Source organism: Harpia harpyja, chromosome 16 (assembly GCF_026419915.1).
Source record: "Harpia harpyja isolate bHarHar1 chromosome 16, bHarHar1 primary haplotype, whole genome shotgun sequence".
NCBI classification, from domain to species: Eukaryota; Metazoa; Chordata; class Aves; order Accipitriformes; family Accipitridae; genus Harpia; species Harpia harpyja.
In genome coordinates, this window is record NC_068955.1 from 15,100,253 (window position 1) to 15,122,331 (window position 22,079).

At 42.6% G+C, this 22,079-nt stretch overlaps 1 protein-coding gene and 1 long non-coding RNA gene across 9 annotated transcripts in view; one reads left to right on the forward strand and one right to left on the reverse strand.

Annotated features, from left to right (window-relative positions):
* Positions 1-317: 317 nt before the first annotated feature.
* MOB2 (MOB kinase activator 2) overlaps positions 318-22,079 on the reverse strand; it is a 122,092-nt gene continuing 100,330 nt past the window's right edge. For 6 of the 7 annotated variants that reach the window (XM_052810487.1, XM_052810493.1, XM_052810488.1 and 3 more), the window contains 4 exons: positions 12,227-12,387; positions 10,918-11,011; positions 3,249-3,373; positions 318-1,639 (listed from right to left, as the gene is read on the reverse strand). In XM_052810487.1, the coding sequence (XP_052666447.1) occupies positions 1,329-1,639; positions 3,249-3,373; positions 10,918-11,011; positions 12,227-12,387 (691 nt within the window). In that variant the 3' untranslated portion in view covers positions 318-1,328. Of the gene's footprint in view, positions 1,640-3,248; positions 3,374-10,917; positions 11,012-12,226; positions 12,388-17,853; positions 18,000-22,079 lie in introns of those variants that run through there. The other variant, XM_052810489.1, reaches the window with a different exon arrangement.
* Positions 3,198-6,264, forward strand: LOC128152341 (uncharacterized). Of its 2 annotated transcripts, none has more exons than XR_008238617.1 (2): positions 3,198-3,438; positions 4,788-6,264. It is a non-coding gene; the product is annotated as an uncharacterized LOC128152341 (long non-coding RNA). The 2 variants fall into 2 exon arrangements; XR_008238618.1 differs by having other exon boundaries at positions 3,373-4,202.

A 22,079-nucleotide genomic window follows, 5' to 3' on the forward strand; every position in this document is an offset into this window, starting at 1 on the left:
GATACAGTATTTGCTGCAAAATATCCAGGACCCCAGTACATTTGCAGAATTTAAGTATATACAAACAGGAAACTCATGCCTAAGTAAGTGTTGCTTATCTTTGGAGTGCTTATCTTCAGCTTACCTGGGGAGGAAGGAGGGTCCTAGCACTGCCAGAAAGAGCAAGGAATTCATTATAAATGTAAGCTGACAGAGTAGAAGACAAACAATTATTTATAAAGCTGGCTGACAGCAGGGCTAACACCATTCAGTGGTGAAAGGGAAGCTGTATGGATGGATTGCACTGACTTGTGACGCTGCAAACACAAAAACAAAGCTTGTGGCTGATAGATTTGTTTTTATTATTATAGAACAGATGAACTAAAATAAGCCAACAATATAATTTTATGCCAACAGCCATCTTTCTAGCACAGGCGGTGACCGACTCAATGTACCCTTCCCCCCCCCCCCCCCGGGCCTCTGTTCAATGGGAAGCAAATGGTGGTGGCTCTTGCACATGGGTTTTGCACTCCAGTCATCTTACTCTTTTTTGTTTGTAGAGGTGTGCCTGGGAAAAGAGGAAGCAGGGGAGCAGAGAAAAGAGTATATACGTTGGAGGAGCAATAAGCAGAAAGGCTTGTGGATCCTCTTGCATGCTCACATGTTGTGACCAGGTAGATGGGACAACTGGAGAATCATGCCCACTTCCCACACATGGCAAGCCTCTAGTTGCTACTCTAGTCAAGCCAGGAGTTTCTTCCCATTCCAAGCTTAGAAAGGGCAAGATGCACTCAACTGGGGAGTTTTTGGCAGGGTAGGGGGCAGTCTATGTAAAACCAAACCAAAAAACCACCCCCACCCCCAAAAAACAACCCAAACAAATCTGCATTTTAAGCCACTTCAAAGTAAAAGTCACTTCTTATAATATAATAGATATTTTTTAAATGGCAGGACCACCATCCTAGAAAGACAAAGGGCTTGCACTCAAGACCAAAGAAAGAAAAACAAAAAACCAACCAAACAAACAAAAAAGAAAAAAAACCAACCAAAAAAAACAAGAGTGGCCCCACACTCAAGCTTGGCTCTTCTATAAAAACAGCACTCATCATCCATCTGAATAAGTAAAAGGAGGAGCGGACAGAAAATAAAATAAAACTGGTGCAACTTCTCGCCAGGCAGCCCATTAAACCAAAGCTCCGTACAGTCCCATACGACTACACGTCCGGTGGTGGCAGCGTAATTGCTTTCATTGCTGTATATGTCTGTATGTATATCTGAACATATACATACACATACACACAGAATATATAATATTGTTTTTAATGTTAGTTTTGATCCTGTCGGAGGGCTCATCTCTCTTTCACATGGTTCTGTGCTCCTGCGCTGTTGCTGCTCCCATTGCCGCTCCCGTTACTGCTGCTCCCACTGCTGCTGCAGAGGACCTCTGTGAGGTCGTCCATGATGGTGGTCTCTTTAGGGTCCACAAGGTTGAACTCCCTGATGAATAGGATAAAGTGTGTGTAGAGTGTGTTTAAATGTCCGTGCAGCTCCAGTGCCAAAGTCTCCTTAAAGTGTGAGGAGTAGATATGGGCCAGCACATGGAACAGGTACTTGCAGATCTTCTTCACTAGGGACTCAAATGAGTTTGGGAATTCCTTGCCTGAAAGGAAGATGGAGAAGCACCATAATAGCTCCAGCCACTCACCTTCAGCCCCACAGCAGCATTTGTTTGGGCTGAGCTGTGGGTAAGAGCAACTAGCCTGCCTTATACAGCAGACAGCCTGTGGGCACCGTGTCATCCTCTTGCCTTCTTTTTACAGGAATTCAGGGGAAGAATCTAAGGAGATTTTAAGCATTTTCATTTGAAGTTAAGTTTTAAACCTTAAGGGTTCAAAAATCAGGAAGCAAGTGTAATCATTCTTTAAAACCAGAACATTTTCTGTTACTGGCTGTGAAACTAATGAGAGGCTCTTCTGGGTCCTTATCTAGTTTGTCCAGGAGTAGCAGATTTTTCCCCTGGAAGTACATAATGCTTGGGAGACCAATTCTCAGATCCTGAAATGGAAGGTAAGGTACACAGGCCTTGGAAGTGTGCAGCAGTTTGACTAACTGTATATAATGACTTCACTCATTTCATTGTTGAAATTATATCAAATGGGAAAAGAAATGGAAGGAAATACTGGGTGCCTTCTGTCAGGTGCAGCTGAAATTGTGCTTGCTGGAGCAGTACTGTGCCTGCACAGCAAAAGACAATTATTGGACAACTACTTTGGTAACACTGAAAGTGAAACTGAGGCAAGCAAAAAGCAACACCTGCTGTCCTGTGCATGATACGAAGTAAGTTACTGGTCTAAAGTACACCTTGGCCACACAGACAAATCAGTTGCATGAAATGCCCTCATTGCCCTTGAACAACCATATTAAAAGCAAAACAATGTCAATTTCAGCTGGCTTACTAGATACTGCCTCTTTCCAGATCAATATGCATGTAAGCAAAGGCTACTACCTTAACATTTGCTATATTGTAATGTCCTAGTTCCCCAATTATCTGAAGTGGCTCAAGAAGCCAGCTGCTTTTAGTCCTTATTAAGCCCACCTACAATAACTTCAGGTCTCTGTTTTCTTCCCCTTAACCAAAGGCACTGCATGTAGCAATCTTGTTAGGATACAAATTTGAATTAAAATTACTTTCCTATTGCTTTTCAATTCTTAAAAATCACATTCTTATTTAATCTTTGGAAGGGAAGGGAGACTGCAAACAATCTGCAAAACAAGGCCTGGTTGGACAAGGAAGACAAGCCATATTCCTGGCAATCCAATTTATTTCCCCCTTAATGCATCAGGGCTCTAAGGGAAATAGTAAAACAGCATGGTTAAATTTTACTAGCAGCAGGCTGTATTGAACACATACATGCTGACAATTTTCAAATTTTTATCCTCTCTGAATACATGCTAGAAGATCTCAAAATCCTTGAAGAAAAATATGTACTGATGATGAAATACAAGCCAAGGGGACAGGATTTTGAGACTTTCACCCCAGTTCATATGCCAACAGTGCAAGTCTTTCTTACTGCAAGAATGAACCAAACTTAAAATCTCCCTTAAAAAAACCCAAACAAACAAAAAAGACCAAAACAAAAACAAACCATCAAACAAACAAGTGAGAAAGCTGTCTGGTATTATTAATATGTATGCTGAATGCCAACTTTCACCTTACTTACGGCATCTGCAAAGAGCTGCAGGAAGCACCTGTCCAAAAGCAGACATACCGTATTTTGTTGGAAAGACGTCCTCATCTGTCACTAGCTTCTGCACAGAACTCATGACGAAGTCAACATACTGAGGAGCAGTGCACTTGATCTTCTTACCCCGCTCATCATACCAGTAGTACTGTCTGTGGAGAGAATTGACAGTGTCACCAGATTATGCCTTGGCTCCTCAGGTCAACTCCTTTAAGAGGTTAGCATCTAAATAATATAAAACAACAACTGCAACATTACCAAAATACAGCATAGCTGCTACAGAAGAGATTCACCTCCGGGTATATTTCTACATCAAAACCCTTGAATTTCTGTTAGCCAGTTTTGTTTCTCCCTACCAATTTAGTCAAGAGTGCAGGTAGTAGTACCAAGCACAGAAAGCCTGCTGACAAGTATTCATGGAGAGGAGGTCTACTGAGGCAGCAGTAACTCCCTGTCCATGACAGACTGAGGGTGTACATACAGTCTATAGAACTGTACAGGAAAGCATTATATAACTATTTTTAAAGGGCAACAACATTGCACAGTGATAAATTGGTGATCTGATGCTTAACATCACAAATTAGTCTTGTAGTGTAGTATTATTAAACAGACAGAAGGTGGCTCCAAAACACCAGCCTTTTCAAGCTGGTGCTCTGCAGTACTGGCAGCATTTTTAAGCACTACAAATCCTGTTCCAAAATCCAGTATGGGGAAGGTTTTCAGGACCCTTCTGCACATCCCTGCCAGCATGCCTTTGAACTCTGCTCCTTTGGTTACAGTTACAGATGCCCCAGAACATCTGAATTTACATTTGACTCTGCCAACAGTGAATAATCCTTTTGGATCTTAAGGAACAGGAGACATTAGCGTATTGCCTGGCTCTTCAAAAGCAACCATAATTCAATCAGTTAACCATAATCTTGATTAACTGCAGCCATCCCTCACCTGACAGAGAATCTGAAGGCTACAAAAGCACTGAAGGTCTGTTGCTTTTTTTTTTTCTTTCAGTCACGGTTAATTAAAGCACCTCTAACTGTTACCAGAAGCAGCTATCCATCACATTAGGCGTATGTAGCGAGAAATGTTTTACAGATAAGAATTTGGAAAAACACTTTTTAATTTTTTTTTTTCTTGCCAATGTCACATTAGAGATGTCTTGAGTTCCAGTTCCTGAACTCTTACATCAAACAGTCTAAGCTCCAGGCACAGTCCTGTATCATTATGGAACTGATAAGAAATCCATTGTGTTGGTCTTCCCAGAACACAGCATAGGTGGGGTTTGCTGACTGCCCTTAGAAGTGGTTTGAGCATCAGAACACCCCACCCGACACATCAGCCCAAAAAGCCAGGGTACCATTTTTTGCCTGTCTGTTCAGCTCCAACTCTGCTGCTGTTGGCTAACGATCTGTTATCTGACATTCCTCACACAAATCACTAAACAAGCCTTATTGTAGCCCTAAACAAAGTATCTCTTCAGCATGATATTTAGCCACCTTTGCACTTTTTTTTTTTTTTTTTTTTTTTGCATGGAAGATAAAGATTAAATGTTTTTTCTGTGCCTAACAGGTATAGACTGCATTGAACTGGAAAGATCTATACGTGCCACTTGGAAAGTGAAGCTTTATGTATACTGACCAGCAGAACAGTCCTGAAGCAACTAAAGAAAAATATTAAGTAGCAACTGAAAAGTTTTAATTTACAATGTGTTTTCATTGCCCTGAAAGATTCTTCAAGGACCTTGCGGGCGGTGAGGTGAAGACACTGTTCATGCCCCAAGGCATGTGAAAACAAGAGGAAGCTGCAGAAATGAGTAGTTCAAACTCTAAGAGAGGAAAGGCAACTGAAAACTAGTTCTGCAGACACTTAACATTTAGAATTTTTCTTTCAGCTCGTTTTCAGCATGTGGTGCTTGGTCACGCTGTTGTTTACTAGAGAGAGCAGGATCAGCTGCAGAAGGACATAAAAAGGTGAGCAAGTGGATGAAAACAGCAGGAGTTAAAAGCTCTTTATAGAGCTATGTCAGGCATCAAAACTATCATTTGAGCCCTTAGGCATAGACTGTTCATCACTGCTTACTTCCTTTATACAATCCACATATAAGGATTACACAATGTAGTGCACAAACACAAGCCACCTCATTTGTCTGGTCTTGCAGTAAGCTGGAGCAAGACAGTTCTAGGCAACTCAGACTTATTTTGGGTCTTAAGACAATGCTTGTTGCCAAGAGGAGAAGCAGATTGGACTGTCTGTACCTCAGCAGTTTTCTGATGCCGCAGAAATCCTCAACTGCAAGATAGAAAGCATAGTTTAGAGTTGCCCTTAGGCGCAAAAATGAATCTGTAATTAGATTACAGTAATTAGATTTTAGTTAAAAGAAACAGTTTGGCAACTGTACAAGTTCACTTACATGAAAATATAAGTGAATAAATCTGTTGTAACATCCCACTGCATACCCTTTTTGCCTTTCCTTGAAAATTAGGCTAATTATGCAAAATAGGAATTTAAAAGAAGAATCATTAAGAGTAAGGGGGTAACTACAAGGATTGTCCTGTTGATTAGAATCGTGTCTTCCTCATGTTTCAAGTGCTGTGAACAGAGTCTTCACAGGTCTTGGACGAAGAGAGGAGCCCCTGCCATGCCACGAACATCTCGCACCTGGTACACAGCTCCCACCCCTTCTGGAGTTATCTCCCTTAACCAGATAGGAAGCAGCTTGGGGCCATCAAAGGGCTCGCTTGGGCACAGAAGCCTAACTGCATTCCACCACTGGCACTGTGACAGTACAGTCCCAAATTAGGCAATGGATGGGAAGCAGAAAGGACACGAAGGTGACACTTAAAGGCACTTTTCAAAAAGTGCTCACATGATACAGATTTTGATTATTTTATTTCCTATGTAAAGTTCTGGCAGATTTCAACTTCCCCAGTATGGAAAGCATGAGGAATTTGCAGCTCCATTCTAAATCTCAGAAAGAAATGACTATGGGTTTAACAGAGAAAAGCCTATGATGCAAATAATAAAATATAACACATATGAAGTCACAGTCCTGCATCTCAACATATGTATATATTTTAACCCCTTTTCCTCTAAAACATTCTGGGTTTGTGTTGATGACATAGAAGCCAAGGCAGAACAGAAGTTACATCAGTATATAAAAAAAACTTCTGGAAGGAGGGAAAGGCAAATGCTGTGGAGATTATGTGGTCTGGAAAGGAAGGAGAAATAGTCCTGCTAGAAATACCAAAAGACATATTATGAAGAAAACAGGATAGCAAATTGTATGGAATGCAAGGGCAGTTAATATAGTGCTTGTCAGCAACTTGGAAAAGGTTTGATGGTTTGATAGGGGCAAAGCAATGGGGGGGGGGGGGGGGGGGGAGAGGAGCCACCATGAAGAAGCATACAGCTCAGGGAACTTAAATACAAGAAAATGCAAAACGTGCAAGTTTGAGTTAAGTTTTCTAGAAGGAAACACCCTCCATATGCAGAGACGCTAAGGGCAAGGTAGACACGAGAAAGGAGATTGTAAGATTAGAAAAAATGAGTGATAAGGAATTATCAATTCAGGGATTTCACTGGACCAAAATGAGACCTTTCATCATCTGCCTAGAAGTTTGCATCCATCCTTGGTTTCTGCCTCAGGAATCTCAGTCTCCTGAACAGCACTTCAGCACTTTGAGAAGTTTGCCCAAATGTCAGCTAGAAAACCAGTTTATGGCTCATGATGCTTTAAAGCTAGTTTGTGTAATAATAAGCTATAAAGCATACTAAATCTAAATAGTAAATACTGTGTTAAAAATATAGTACCTGCTTTACAGCAAGTGATAAGCATATTAATGAGCAAAATTAAGTAATTCCCTAAGTTACAATCATGCCACCCTCATTAAATTTTGAGGATAACTGGCCATTCTGGTATTTCTCTTGGCATTATCCCACCTTGCCAGCAAATGCTTCCATCTGTTCTACTAGGAGAGTAAGTTTTGGTCAGTTGTCTCTTCGTGACCCTAAGCAGAAATTCTCTTCCTTAATGTGTGCAGATGGCTGTACTATCTCATATATCTGACAGAGGGCTGAAAGCTGCATCTGTCTGCAGTTTGTCAGTTGGCTGGAGCTTCTCCGAGACGTTAAAACGTTACCTCAAATATTTCACTGCAACTGGTGTTTATTTTGCCAGCACATCCTCTAAACTTAGGATTGAGTATTTGCAGTGCATTTGAATGCAAAGTAACTTGACAAGTAACCTGTTCTCAATAGTTACTTCACCATCTCAAACATAAATACAAAAAGCCTGCCTTAGTATGACCAGAACGGTATGATCCAAAACACCCTTTAGAGAACTGGGCAGGGAAGACGTAAAAGAGGAGCAGAACGCAGACCTTCGTACTGAACTACCTGAGGAATCAGCACTGAAAAAAATGGCAAACTGCACCCTTATTCCAAGGTACTGTAATTCTGTAGCAATCTAATATAGGTGGATGCTATTTTATTGCAAAGTACCTGAACAAACACATCACAGCAACGGAAGGTCAAATCTGGAGCGTCCATCAGGTGAATCAGCAACTGACTCTAATGTTCAGGTGGTACTCGTTATATACTGGAGACAGGTCAGAGGCACAATAAATCACATCAACTGGTGTTTCTCCAACACAATAAGCATGTCCTTACCTTATTCGTTAGGGTACGACTTAAAAAAAGAAAGGGGGGGGGGGGGGGGGAGAGGAGCATCATAGTCATAGTTGGATATAAACAAATGAGCACCTTTGAGGCAGTTGTCCATGTTCAATTTAGGCATATCTCTTTGTATTGGGTTTGCATGGCAAGGTTTTGGTAGTGGGGGGGCTGCAGGGCTGGCTTCTGTGAGAAGCTTCTAGAAGCTTCCCCCATGTCCCATGGAGCCAATGCCAGCTACCTCCACGATGGACCCACTGCTGGCCAAGGCCGAGCCCATCAGTGATGGTGGCAGTGCCTCTGGGATAACATTTAAGAAGGGGGAAAATGCTGCCATGCAGCAGCAATTGCAGCCAAAGAGACGAGTGAAAATGAGTGAGAGAAACAACCCTGCAGACCCCCAGGTCAGCGAAGAAGGAGGGGGAGGAGGTGCTCCAGGCACCAGAGCAGAGATTCCCCTGCAGCCCATGGGGAAGACCATGGTGAGGCAGGCTGTCCCCCTGCAGCCCAGGGAGGTCCGCAGTGGAGCAGGTGGATGCCCAAAGAGGCTGTGACCCCGTGGGAAGCCCACGCTGGAGCAGGTTTTCTGGCAGGACTTGTGACCCTGCGGGGGACCCACGCTGGAGCAGTCTGTGCCTGAAGGACTGCACCCCATGGAAGAGTCCCACGCTGGAGCAGTTCATGAAGAACTGCAGCCCGTGGGAAGGACTCACGTTGGAGAAGTTCGTGGAGGACTGTCTCCTGTGGGAGGGACCCCCACACTGGAGCAGGGGAAGAGTGAGGAGTCCTGACCCTGAGGAGGAAGGAGCGGCAGAGACAACGTGTGAACTGACCACAAACCCCATTCCCCAGCCCCCTGCGCTGCTGGGGGGGAGGAGGTGGAGAAAACTGGGAGTGGAGCTGAGCCCGGGAAGGAGGGAGGGGTAGAGGGAAGGTGTTTTAAGATTTGGTTTTATTTCTTATTACCCTACTCTGGTCGACTGGTAATAAATGAAGTTTATTTTCCCCCAGTCGAGTCTCTTTTGCCCATGATGGTAACTGCTGAGTGATCTCTCCCTGTCCTTATCTCGACTAATGAGCCTTTCATTGTATTTTCTCTCCCCTGTCCAGCTGAGGGGGGGGAGTGATAGAGCAGCTTTGGTGGGCACTTGGCATCCTGCCAGGGTCAACCCACCACACTCTTCCAAAAGAGAAGAGCTAGGAAAGGCAGAACATAAAGATAAGGATTATCCAAAATTGTCATTAGAGCTATTTGGAGAACACAATTATGAACCGGGCCTTCAAAGCTGAACTGTATTGAGGTGTGTAGCTAGGTGATCTCACCTCTGTGGTTTTTTCAGAGAGCCACACACTTGATAGAAGAATGAAATATGCAGCCTACAGTTTGCAAACATGAACCAGTCATCTGCCCCCAAGTACAGGAAGATACTTAAGTTGTTATGATTTAGCTAAACACAAACCGTTTCAAGTGCTTCACCCAAGTGTAGACATGCTTCCTGTTATTTCCGAATAGTGCAATTTTTCAGTTTTCCAAAACAAAGGATAGGAACCTTCTGCTATCGGTCGTCACCACTAAAAATATAGACTAGAGCTGGAGCTGCCTACAGGCACTTCCTTTCTTTATTCTGCAGCATAAACTGCTTACAGAGAACTCTTGTTCAAGACTCCCTAGAGCAGAATGGAGCGACACTTACATAGGTTCCCTACCACCACCTCCTTTTAGCCACTATTTCCCATCAGCCAAGTGGATAAACAGTTAAACTCAGTCCTTTGGACAGCCATTGCTACATCAGGAATTAAAATATGAGAAAGCTTGGGAGAAAGAGTCAACAAAATACTCATCTTACTGATCACCATTTCTCATTTAGAGACATGCTGTCTCCCTTTGATAACATCTGGGTCCAGCAGAGATTTATTACTTTCTGTTCCAGCCTGCTCTCAAAGTCCCTAGCATGGCCTTTAATTCTCTACTGACAGTTATCTTTCCAAATTTTACATGCAAAAATATCCTCCATACACTCCACATTCTTCAGAGTGCTCTCAAAAAAGCCCCTGATATTAATTTCAAGTGTACAAGATAGCCCAGTACATTAACCAAGAATTCATTTCTAAGCACTACGTAATTATTGTCAGAGATACAATGTAGAGCTCTGGTTCTGTTGCATACATTTCCTGGGATGTTTATTTGATGTACTATAACATTAACTGCTCAGTCTTCTGTTTTAAAATCCATCTCAGCTAAATGAATCCCAGGAAATGCAAGAGGAGGGAAGAAAAGGCCTATCGACACATGTGCTAGAGAAAAAAAAAAACACAACACAGCAGGCTTATTCATACTTAACTGGATCTCATATTCCATCATGTTGGACTGTGCTAATCAAGAGCAGAAGTTTATGGTAACTTTTTTTATACTCGCCATGTACAGTAAAACTACAAAGCCTTCTTTCATAAGTGACAGCTAGGCAACGTTTAAAAAGTCTACTAAGTCTTACAGGGGGAAAGTGACAAACCAAAACGTCTTCCTTACTCTTTGCAAAGCTGCTACTTGTGTCCTCCCTGCCCAGGGGCTCGGGCAAAAAGCCAGTGGCTCACGTCAGGCTAGAGGTTATCTGTCAGCAGCCTGGTGCTCTGTCAGCATTCCAGCTATCAAAAGCACCCTCTGAGGTTTTTGCAATTTGTTTATCCTCCCTGGCCTTCTATGGAATCCCAGCACTGTTACCAGTAAAGACAGTTTTGCCTTGCTCTTCTTCCCCTCTCCCTGCAAGCTGTGTACATGGTAATGTGCCTTTCTGATCTGACCTTATAAAACCAGCTCAGAACAGTCAAAGACTCTTGTCCTAGTCCTCCATGAAAACAGATTCCCACCACCATTCACTGCTGAGGGGAGAAAGGAGGATGTACAGATGCCACATTCTCACTAAGTAAAGATCTGTAAAACACTTGCCCAATGCCATCCAATACCAATATTCTCCCCCAAGCAACTCTGAAGACTTCATGGAAACCTTGCAGTTGTAAATAATTGACTTACGTATTGCACACTGCCATGGTCTGACATGACTCTCCTGTACAGAATTCTGAGATTGTACTATACTGTAAGTTGATGTGATGAAAAAAAGTTGTTGCTGAAAAATAAACACAAAGGAAAGAAATTCAGCAGTAAAATACTTTCAAACACTGGTTATCCTCCAGACAATTATTTAAACAGAGTAAGTGAAGTGACCTCAGAGTCTTGAGCTTGCATACAAATTTAAACATGATTTAGCTAAACGAGTCTAATGATGAACTGCAAAACAAAGAGGTACATAGAATGAAAGCTCTTGTTTTGATTTAAGATGAAAGCACCATGATGCATCAGCTCTTATTACTCACTAAGCAGCAAGACTGGAAAGTGTCTCCATCATCAGCCTCACTTTTACAGTAGAATACTACAAGCTGAAGGCAAACAATTTGCTATGTTCTTCTGAAGACAGACTTAAAATGTACAGTGGCCAGAAAATGGCATTAATAGTTCTCACGACATATCTCCCTTTAAAAAACAGCAGCATGAAAACTAGTACACTTTAATTTTTAAAAATCTCCTGAGATAATTTAACATCTTAATACTCCTCAGGGGGCACCTCACTTTTTCTTAACGAGTCTCTGTAAAACTTTGCTAATGTGCAGTTTAAAGTAGTTTCTTGCTACCACCACATACTGTTGAAAATGTAAACAAGACTGGGTCATAGCTGCAGGTTAGGACTGGCAGGTGAAGCAGAAGCACAGGGAAGTATTGTAAATCAGAACTGAGATGCACAGATACAGCATTCAGTCATGGTAGTCAGTCATGTCTCTGAATTCCAGCTTGACTACAGTTTAAGTTCACAATAATTCCACCAAAGCTTGGAAGGAGCGGGGGAAAGAAATCCAACCAAAAGACTTCAAAACTTCTGGCTTTAGGCATAACTTGCTTCACATACAAGTCTTAATAAACTACCATTTTTACAATGCTTCTGGAAGACCAATAACTTGAGTCAGAAACATGCTGAACCAGCCAGTTTAGCAAATAGTCAAAGGGAATCTGATCATCCTCAAAAAAGCATCAAAAACTTTAATGCCCTCAATGCCACAGTGAGGGAGCTGGAAGGAGGAAACTCATCAAGGCTTCCATGCTGCTGAGCACAGTTGGTTTGTACGTAAGCTTAATTACTATTCAAGGTATAATGACATGCATTATGCAGTAAGCATAAATAGTCATTAAGTGTTTTTCTAAGCGCTGAAAACAGTAAAAGGAAACAGAGTGAATGATGCCGCCTTTGGTGTGGACAGCAAGCTCAGCGCTGTACAATCCCAATACTCACTGTTGCTGGCTAGCCACTCGTTGAGGTCTATTTCTCGTGGTAACATCACTAGTTCCTTAAATTCGAAGTCAGTAATTCTGGATTTTGTGTATTCTGGCTCTAGGTAAAGTTTCTTCTCTTCCGGTGCTGGCTTTTTACCATTTGGCTTTCCCTTGGACTTCCTGCAAGAGATTAAGAAGAGGGAAGAAACGTTACCTTTCCTGTTGATGAACAGCTACAGAAACCTGAAAGAAGCTGGTTTATCCAAATTCCTGTATTTGTGTTTTCACTGTTCCTCCTGCCTTCCCTCCCCTTAGCTTTTTTTTTTTTAATTAAAGCAAAAGATAGTTTCTTAAAAAGTGTATTTGAACTCAGTCTCTTTTTTCAAGTAACACTGGAAGTTTCGAATGGCATTAAGACTGAGCTGCTCCACCTCCATTGCCCTTTTGCCAGTTTAGATTGCAAACTATTGGGAGCAACAGTCTCTCTTTATGCTTATGAACAGTCGCGACAGCAGAATGCCACCGTGCCTGAAGGGGCTACTCTAACGCGAGCATACTAACAATCTGCTGAATCATACAGGTAACTGTCTCCTGCAAAATGGGAGTTTGAGGGACAGTAAAAGTGGACTGCTGCAAGACAGATAGCTCTCAGTTGGAAAAATGCTCTTTCCACACAACGTGCTGGCACTGCTCATTCAAAGCTACAGCATTCCTCACTACTCCAGCCCTACATTCTCAGAGATACCAGAAGCCTGGAAGCAAGCATCTGTGTGTGACTCCAGCTAGAGGCACTGGTAACTACAAAAACACCTGCTTTCTCAACTCCCTGGATATCTGAGACAGAAAGATCTGAGTTCATTTTCTTCTGAAAATCCTTTAAAATCCGATGCATTATGAAATAACCTTCCATTTGGATTTATAAAAGCAGACAAACCATTCCATAAAATGCATTTATCTCCACGGCATACTGTAACTTTTCGTCTCCCATTTCTAAAGCGTTTGTTGTAATCACTGAGTTTTCCTCTCACTCTCGTTTTTAACATCCTCAAGCTAGACTCTCAACCCAAGCTGTATTCCTGGGCCAGGGGTTCACTAAAGACTTCTGAGGCAGGATGGCAGGTCCGCACTTTCATCTTTTAGGCTATATGGTCAAACAGCTGTGTATCCATGTGTTTCTACAGTTAAAAAATCCACCTAACCAGAGACAGAAGATCTATTTAATGGTGACGGACAAGTACAGTAAGGCAATACTTGCACATTTCTTGCCATCTCCTTTTTCCACATCAGTGCATTCCAATTCAAATGAAGCCTGCGAGATTTGTCTCTTACATTTATTTAAGTAACCTGGACTAATTCTCATAGCTGCTCCACAAAGAGATGTTTTAGGACATGCGAAGTCAGATGTCCCTCAGCACAAGGCTCTTAATACAGAGGGGTTGCTTAGTTAGACCAACAGCTCCTGGTTGTCAGCTAACTATTCTTGCCTTCAAACCTTTACATTTGCTAGATCTCGTTTGAACCTCACCATGTAAAAGTAAGCTACAGATAAGAAAGAAAAGTCCATGAAAGCAAGAACTGCAAGAGGGCCTTAAAGGCATTTAAAGAAGCTATGAAAGATACACTTAATTTATTCTTGGGCCTGCAACTTCAGATTTTCACAGAACTTGAGATGACATTCAAGGAAAATGTAATAGCATAAAACAACAGCCTCGTTCGATAGTCTGTAGTCTGACTTTGTAGCAAATGAAACAACATGTTTGACCTCTTCCTTCTGCAGGAATACCATGTTAAGACTTGTACCTACCTTACCCTGACAGTCAGCAGCATAAATCCAGCTGAAACTATGCACTTGGCCCTGAGCTAGTAAAAAATACTCCAGGCCACTGATTTGCTTAATCCCCAGCACAGGCTGCCTTACTCCTATGCTGCTGAAACCAAGCCTGGCATGCTCCATACAGCACCTTCATACCTGCTGGGCCTCTGACAAACAATATTAAGGTCTATTCAGAATATACTCTTTAGGGTTTTTTTTCAGCTGGTTGGGTTTAGTGGGTTTTGGGCTGGGGCGGGGCGGGGCGGGGCAGGGGGGGTATCCAGGCATTCAAGGATAAGTTGATTTTCTAAGAAAATTATAGTTCTAGTAACAGTCATGCAGAAAATACCTTCAAATTCAGAGACTGGTTCGACAAACCGCATTAACCACACTTGGGGAGAAAAGTGATCAGTGAGAAGTAGTTTGGATAGAACAGAGTTTGTGTCTTTGCTTTACTTCAGGATACTTAAACCAAGGGCCCCAGGTTAGGGCTGTGCCACAACAGCTAAGAGCAGTCTTGTGAGAGGAGGAGGAGGGGAGAGAGAGACGACGAGGTCAAAGACAGTCTGTCATAGAGCCAGGCTGTGGAGGAAAACCACAGAAGGAAGCCAGACATACAAGGCTGAGGCAAGCCTTCCACCGAATAGAAATGGGTAGCGTATACCTCATTCTCACTTCAGTATCTCCTCCCCATTTCAAGAAACGAATCGAAAATTCAACACTAAATATATTTCACAAGTTTGCTAATGCAAACAACTACACGTCGTCCTTTCACAAAAACCAAAGCCCCTCATTTCCACACAAGTATCAGTTCCCTGCTAGATTAGTACATGCAGCTGCTTTGTGTCTTTTCAATAGATTGTGTCAGTCTTTCCACAACTGCCTTGTGCTGGAACTGGAACACTTCAAACAGAAGCCTCCTGAAGGATCCCATGCACTGCCCCTTTCCAAAGCTTTGGTTTGGTTTAAAAAAGAACCTGACTCATGGACATCATCACTGAACCTGCAAAATGCCCATAATCACCAATACCAAAGAGTTTATTCACACCACTGAAACCTGAATGCCAAATCACCATGTGCAGCACAAACTTCTTTTTAACCTTTTGCTGGTGCTGAGAGCTAAAGCAAGACCACAAAAATTGTTTCTACCGACAGATTTTCACGACTTGTATGCAGTGCAGTTGGGACACTACACGGGCCAAATATTTTAAGTACAAACTAAAAAAAATTCCAGTCTTAAAAACGTCAAGTTTGGAACCAGACCACACGTTCCCTCAATTCGGCATAACATAGATTATAAAGTTAGACTTACTCATATTAATTGAGTCACGCTCAGTCTAGGCTGTAAAACTGTGGGTTTAGTTTGGAAACTGTCAATACTAGTCAATACTAAAGCGTTTTCTTTAGAGACTTACAAAGCTGGAGCATAGTGCAGTACAGAGAAAACAGTTTTAGAAATGTGATTCCGTATGATTAAAAATCAACAAATAGTTCCATATTCTAGATAAAAAAAACCTCATACATTCACAATTACCAGAATTACCAAATAGCGTAAAGTTCAGAAGTTAGCTTCCTTCCTTCTGCTCTCCCCTACCTCCAAGTTCACTGTTGTTTCACAAAGACTTGTAAGAAAACACCGTCTACCTGGAACTAACTCCAAATGTACAAAGTGAAGCATCCGTTATTTCCTTTGTTGTGAACTGTTCACATTCAAGATGCCTTCCTTAATTTTTCATTTTATATTTAAAGTACACAAATACACAAAATTGTGTGTAGCCATTTCTGAGATGTCCCAGAACACCCTTATAAGTGAGGACTATAGCAATGAGCATAAAGCAGCACATTCAACAACAGCTCGTTCAGCCTGCTTTCAATGAAAGGAAGAATGACGAGAACAGTGAAGTTTTACTGTTTTACTCGGGAAGCACCAAAATCCATCACCTGTAGATGATTATTTACTGGAAAACATAACTAAATGTCATATAAGACCACAAAAAGGGCAGTACCTTTCAAAACACTGCTATAGGCACCCTAAAGCAAACCAAAATCCTGGTTCATGTTTACCTGTGTGTGTCTTAAAAAAATAAGAGAATTCTGCTAAATGTGTCTTAACACATCCATGTCAGATCAACTGTTATGTCCAAAGCAGCTGGAGGAATAGCTGTTACACAGCAGTTTGGTGAAGGTCTGTCAAGAGGTTAGACCAAAACCTGTCTATCAATGCTTAACTACTAATTAAGGAAAGAAGCATCTTTAGGGAATCCAAGGAAACAGCACTCAACAGTTTTTATTGACAGGCAAACCAGAGTACAAACTAATTCTTCAGATAACTCGCAGGATAGGTTTGTGTTTGTTTGGGTTTAGGCACTCAGTTGAATACGATGCCACAGGCCAAGTCACACCCACAAATAAGTTTGAGAAGGAAAAGTGATAGGAGACAGCAGAAGAGAGGTCACTCATCTTAAGTCTTAGAAAAAGGTTCAGCAAACTGGCTCCAGCCAAAGACACTACATTCACTAATGCTTCTAGCAGGCCTTCCATACTCAGCCTTGTCTTCAGCTGAAAAAACACAGCAGCTGGAAGTTTGCCTGGATTTCACTGGAGAAAGAGATGTACAAGACACTCCACCAAGTGACAGGCCCACTGGGCCATGATGATTTTTTCCCCTGGTCTAACTGCTTTGTTAACATCGAGTAAAACTGCCAATTTCCCAGCTTGTTTTCTTATCCCATCTCAGTTAATAAAGATTCTCCTCTAATCTCTCTCTCTCTCACATTTCCTTCTTGATCAGATGCCCAGTAGTTTCTTGGTTCAAAAAAACCCACACTTTGGAGCATCTTCAAAGCACCATCCAGGTATTAAGTTAGTTTTAAAACCATACGAGGAAAGTATTATTCCCATTTCATAGCAGAAACTGGCTGTAAGGTTCAAAGTTTGTTCATAGTACCAATACTAAAGATGTGCTTCAGTTCAAACTGATATGGTTTGTTTGGAAAGAAGCACACGTGAAGCAATCTGACTTAGCTGAAAAGTATCAAAGACACAACGTCCCCTATGTGGACACGCTTCATAACCTGACGTAGTTCAAATCACTTTGGAACTGTACCAGGCATCCATGGTTTTGGTCATGAGAATCTGATTTATTGCAAGGTTGATCACACAGAGCGAACACTAGTGATATATTAAATGCCAGACTTCCCTAAACTGATCATGCAATTTAAGATTATCTCTACCAACTCAGGATTCCTTTTTTCCAGAGGGAACCAGCGCAGCTATAAGAATTTCTTGCTGTCTCCAGCAAGCTGTGCAGTTTCTTACACTGCATCTGAAACAAATCTCTTCAAGGACAAAGGATCATGCTTCAATCACCATCTCCTACCCTTCACACCCAACTAACTACTCTGTTTATTTTTTCTTTTTTGAATACAAGTAATCAGTGGCTTTTCTCTTTTTAATGTGGCATATTAAAGTGGGTTTAGTACCAGATAGAAGAGTAACTTCAGAAAGTTAAAAAGTTTATTTAAAAAACCCATAGTGGTGAGGAGCAGAGCTGCAGGCAAAACTCCAATCATTTTGTGCCCTCTGGATCATGCACTAGTTTCAGGTTCCAGCCAAGTCTCAAACACAGTCATTTCCATTTGAAAATTGACAGAACAGGTCCAACAGGCCTTACATGACAAATTTGTCTCCCTGTTTGCAAACCTCAAAACTCACAAGCCATCTTGAGTCTGTGAGGATGAAAATCACCACAGATTATGAACCTTACAGGACAAAGATGCTTATTTTGTGATTAATAATGTTATTTTTTTTTAGTAACTGACCCTGTTTCTTACCCGAGGTTAACTGGTATAATCCTAGCACTCCCCAGCAAATGTAGAAGAGAGCATGTCTCAACTGTCGGCAATCCAGCTGTAATGTGTTCAGTCAGCGTTGGTGAGAGGACAGTAAAAGGCCCATGGTTCATAGCAATGCACGCAAAAGTGGCACAAAAAGAAAAATCTATTTTAAGGAAGATAAAAAAAATAAGATGCCCACAGAAATGTTATCAAATTATATTTGAAAAGTCACTTAAGGTTTTAGGGGTTATTTTCAAGTAACCTAGCTTGGACTTTATAATTTCTGTAGTTCACAATCTAGAAAATTTGGGGGTTGAAATGGTACATTCCCAACTAAAACATTTATGTGGAAAACTTACAGTCTCCAACAGCAACACCATATTCCACCTCACCCATGTGTACCTCTACACTACCAAACGACCGGATATATCAAACTATCTTGGCCTTTGATTTTCACCCTGTAATTTTTTCCTTTCTTTTTGAAGTGTCGTGTTTTAAAATATCCTCCACTGATGAAGTATTATAGAGTGAAGCACTCCTGCCAAAACCTACTTTCTTGGTAATTGAGGATGGGGGTTAGCTTCTTAAAACACAGAATTAGAGAGGCAGCAAGCCAACACTTTAACAGTGTCTTTTAGGCCAATCTTTATGAACACTTTCATGTTTTTATATTTCCCAGTGAGTAAAGGTTTGTAATTCAAAGTTAAAGGTATAGTGGGTATTTTCATTTTAGTTTCTCTCCCCTTCTTCAGTTAAGGAGTCAAATAGAATGCGAGTGGAACAAAAAAGAGAATAAAATACATTAAGGTAAAAAATTTTAATATGGAAGCTCTCTCCCTCTAATGTACTCCATTTGGAGAATGGAAAAACCCAAAGATTTCAGCCATCCACAGAAGAGTACAGCTTTGTAAGGAAAACCAGGTCAGCTGCTCACAGATTTACTTGTTACCTTTCTGGTTTTTCTGTGGCATTTTACTGGAAAGAAGTTATCAGTTAATTTCTGGTTAGAAACATTCTGCGTAAGTATGGGAGTCCTGAATCCATTCATAGCAGGAAGGAAACAGTTTTATGAGCTAAAATTCATGAGTCCTAGTGACTAACTGCCACCAAGAACAATGAAGAAGCAGGTTATGCCAGTTTTTACAGGACAGGAACAAACTCTTGAAGGCTGTCCGGTTTCCTACCTCAACAGCCCACAGTGTTTTCTCCTCAGTTAAGTACAAGGAATGGAAGCTTAGAGGCACTAGGCAGCTTAAAAATCACTTCTTGGTAATTCAACATCTTTATTTGTATAGCATGCAAGAAAAGGGCAATAACAAGCTTCATCTGAAGCTTGAAGTAGAGCTGCCCTTCCTTTGAGAAAAAGCAAGAGACAATATTTTGTATTTCCCTCTTTCTTTAAAACTGTACAAGATTAGTATCTCTGTGGAGATTTTTCTGCAATCCCATGTCCTGTTTTAACCCAGATCACTGCTAAGTCTTCAGCTGAAAATGCCACGTGACAGCACACCCAGAACACAAATCCTGGATGTACGTGTTCAGAGTGGGGGGAAAAGGAGAAAAGAACATCAGCATGGGAAGGGAAGCCGTGTAAGGTATTGGAAGGCAAGCCCAAATCCCAGTGCAGCATAGAGTACAATTGTTCACGGATTTCTGTGGTCAGACTGTTTCTCCAGGGCCTGGGGAAGGGAAGGAGACTAAGTTTTTAAGACAGTCTCCACTCTGATGTCCTCTCACCCCAGGTCTCTGACAGACCCCTCTGACCTCAGTTTCATTCCTCTCCTCTCCTGCCCTGGGTTAGCTCCAGGGCTTGGTTGCTGCGCAGGTCTAAGGGGGCTGTGCAGAATAAAATGTCTTTGGCAGCATTTCTGGCCCTGCTTCTTCATTTTTGTTCTGTTTTTTGAAGTTACTAATAGTTTATTTAAGAGGAGGAGGAAAAAAGAATGTACCCTACATGCCAGGGAAACTTTTTCTTCTGGATTCTCATACTGGCTCTTTGCCTTAAAAGGGAATCTTTGCTTGGTGTCCGGATGCTCTGCTGTAAACAGTCGGTGCCAAGGCATGGCAGGCATGTTAAGGACGACAAGTGCCATAGCATTATTTCATAATGCTGCTTCTCAACAGAAAGCCCAAAACATTCTGTAGGGCCACACTGAGTTTCCAGCTGGTGCTGCTGGCAAAGCAAGCAGAACATGGGACACCTGCACATGCTACATCTCTGGTACATCAGGCCTTCCCATTCGCTTTTGTAGGACTCCCCACCAATCTACTGGTGAAAGGTTTAGAGCACAAGTCCTGCAAGGAGCAGCTGAGGGAACTGGGGTTGTTTAGCCTGGAGAAAAGGAGGCTGAGGGGAAACCTTATCGCTCTCTACAACTACCTGAAAGAAGGTTGCAGCAAGGTGGGGGTCAGGCTCTTTTCCCAAGTGACAAGTGATAGGACAAGAGGAAACGGCCTCAAGTTGCGCCAGGCGAGGTTTAGATTGGATATCAGGAAAAATTTCTTCACCAAAAGGGTTATCAAGCACTGCAACAGGCTGCCCAGGGAAGTAGTGGTGTCACCAACCCTGGAGGTATTTAAAAGATGTGTAGATGTGGCCCTTAAGGACATAGATTAGTGGTGGACTTGGCAGTGTTAGGTTAATGACTGGACTCCATCTTAAGAGTCTTTTCCAACCTAAATGATTCTATGATTCTACTTCTCTTTTCCCTTGCATGTCACCTCCCAGCGCTAGCTCAGTGTTTGCTGTGCTGTTTGCTGCTAGTGGCCTGTCAGCTGCATATTAACTGCCTTTCCAAGTACAGTGCTGAAACTTCCAGGTATTTGCAGGTGGCCAGGCACCACTGCTGCTCCTTCTCTTCTGCTCAGGATTCCCCATCTTCTCTTTAATGCAGCTCTGGGAAGAATGGCTACGGAGGCAAGACCAGGCATGCAAACAGCTCAGTTAATGCTACAAAAATGCGCAGAGTGCATTCTTGTGGTAAAACACGCTGGACTAGAGTTTCCTTTCTTCTCTGGGTGTACCTGCCAGAACTCATGTTCACAAGCCCTGGTCCTCATGGGGGACTTCAACCACCCCCATACCTGTTGGAGGGACAAGACAGCACGGCACAAGCAATCCAGGAGGTTCCTGGAATGTGTTGATGACAACTTCCTTCTCCAAGTGACAGAGGAGCCAACAAGGAGAGGTGCTATGCTGGACCTTGTTCTCGCCAGCAAGGAGGGGCTGGTGGGGAATGTGAAGCTCAAGGGCAGCCTTGGCTGCAGCGACCATGAAATGGTGGAGGTCAAGATCCTTAGGGCAGCGAGAAGGGTGCACAGCAAGCTCGCTACCCTGGACTTCAGGAGAGCAGACTTTGGCCACTTCAGGGATCTGCTTGATAGAATACCATGGGATAAAGCCCCAGATGGAAGAGGGGCCCAAGAAAGCTGGATAATATTCAAGGATCAGCTCCTCCACGCTCAGGAACAATGCATCCCAACAAAGAAGGCGGCAGGCAAAAATGCCAGGAGGCCTGTGTGGATGAACAAGGAGCTCCTGGACAAACTCAAACACAAAAAGGAAGCCTACAGAGGAAGGACAGGTGGAAGCAAGGACAGGTAGCCTGGGAGGAATACAAAGAAATTGTCCAAGCAGCCAGAGATCAGGTTAGGAAAGCTAAAGCCCTGGTGGAATTAAATCTGGCCAGGGACTTCAAGGGCAACAAGAAAAGCTTCTGTAAGTACATCGGTGATAAAAGGAAGATTAGGGAAAGTGTGGGCCCTCTCTGGAAGGGAACAGGAGACCTAGTTACTCGGGACATGGAGAAGGCTGAGGTACTCGCTGACTTTTTTGCCTCGGTCTTCACCAGCAAGTGCTCCAGCCACACCGTCCAAGTCACAGATGGCAAAGGCAGGGACTGGGAGGATGAAGAACCACCCGCTGTAGGAGAAGATCAGGTTTGAGACCATTGAAGGAGCCTGAAGGTGCAAAAGTCCATGGGACCTGATGAGATGCATCCGCAGGCCCTGAGGGAACTGGCAGATGAAGCGGCTAAGCCACTATCCATATTTGAGAAGTCATGGCAGTCTGGGGAAGCTCCCCCTGACTGGAAAAGGGGAAACATAACCTCCACTTTTAAAAAGGGAAAAAAGGAAGACCCAGGGAACTACAGGCCTGTCAGTCTCACCTCTGTGCCCAGCAAGACCATGGAGCGGATCCTCCTGGAAACTATGCTAAGGCA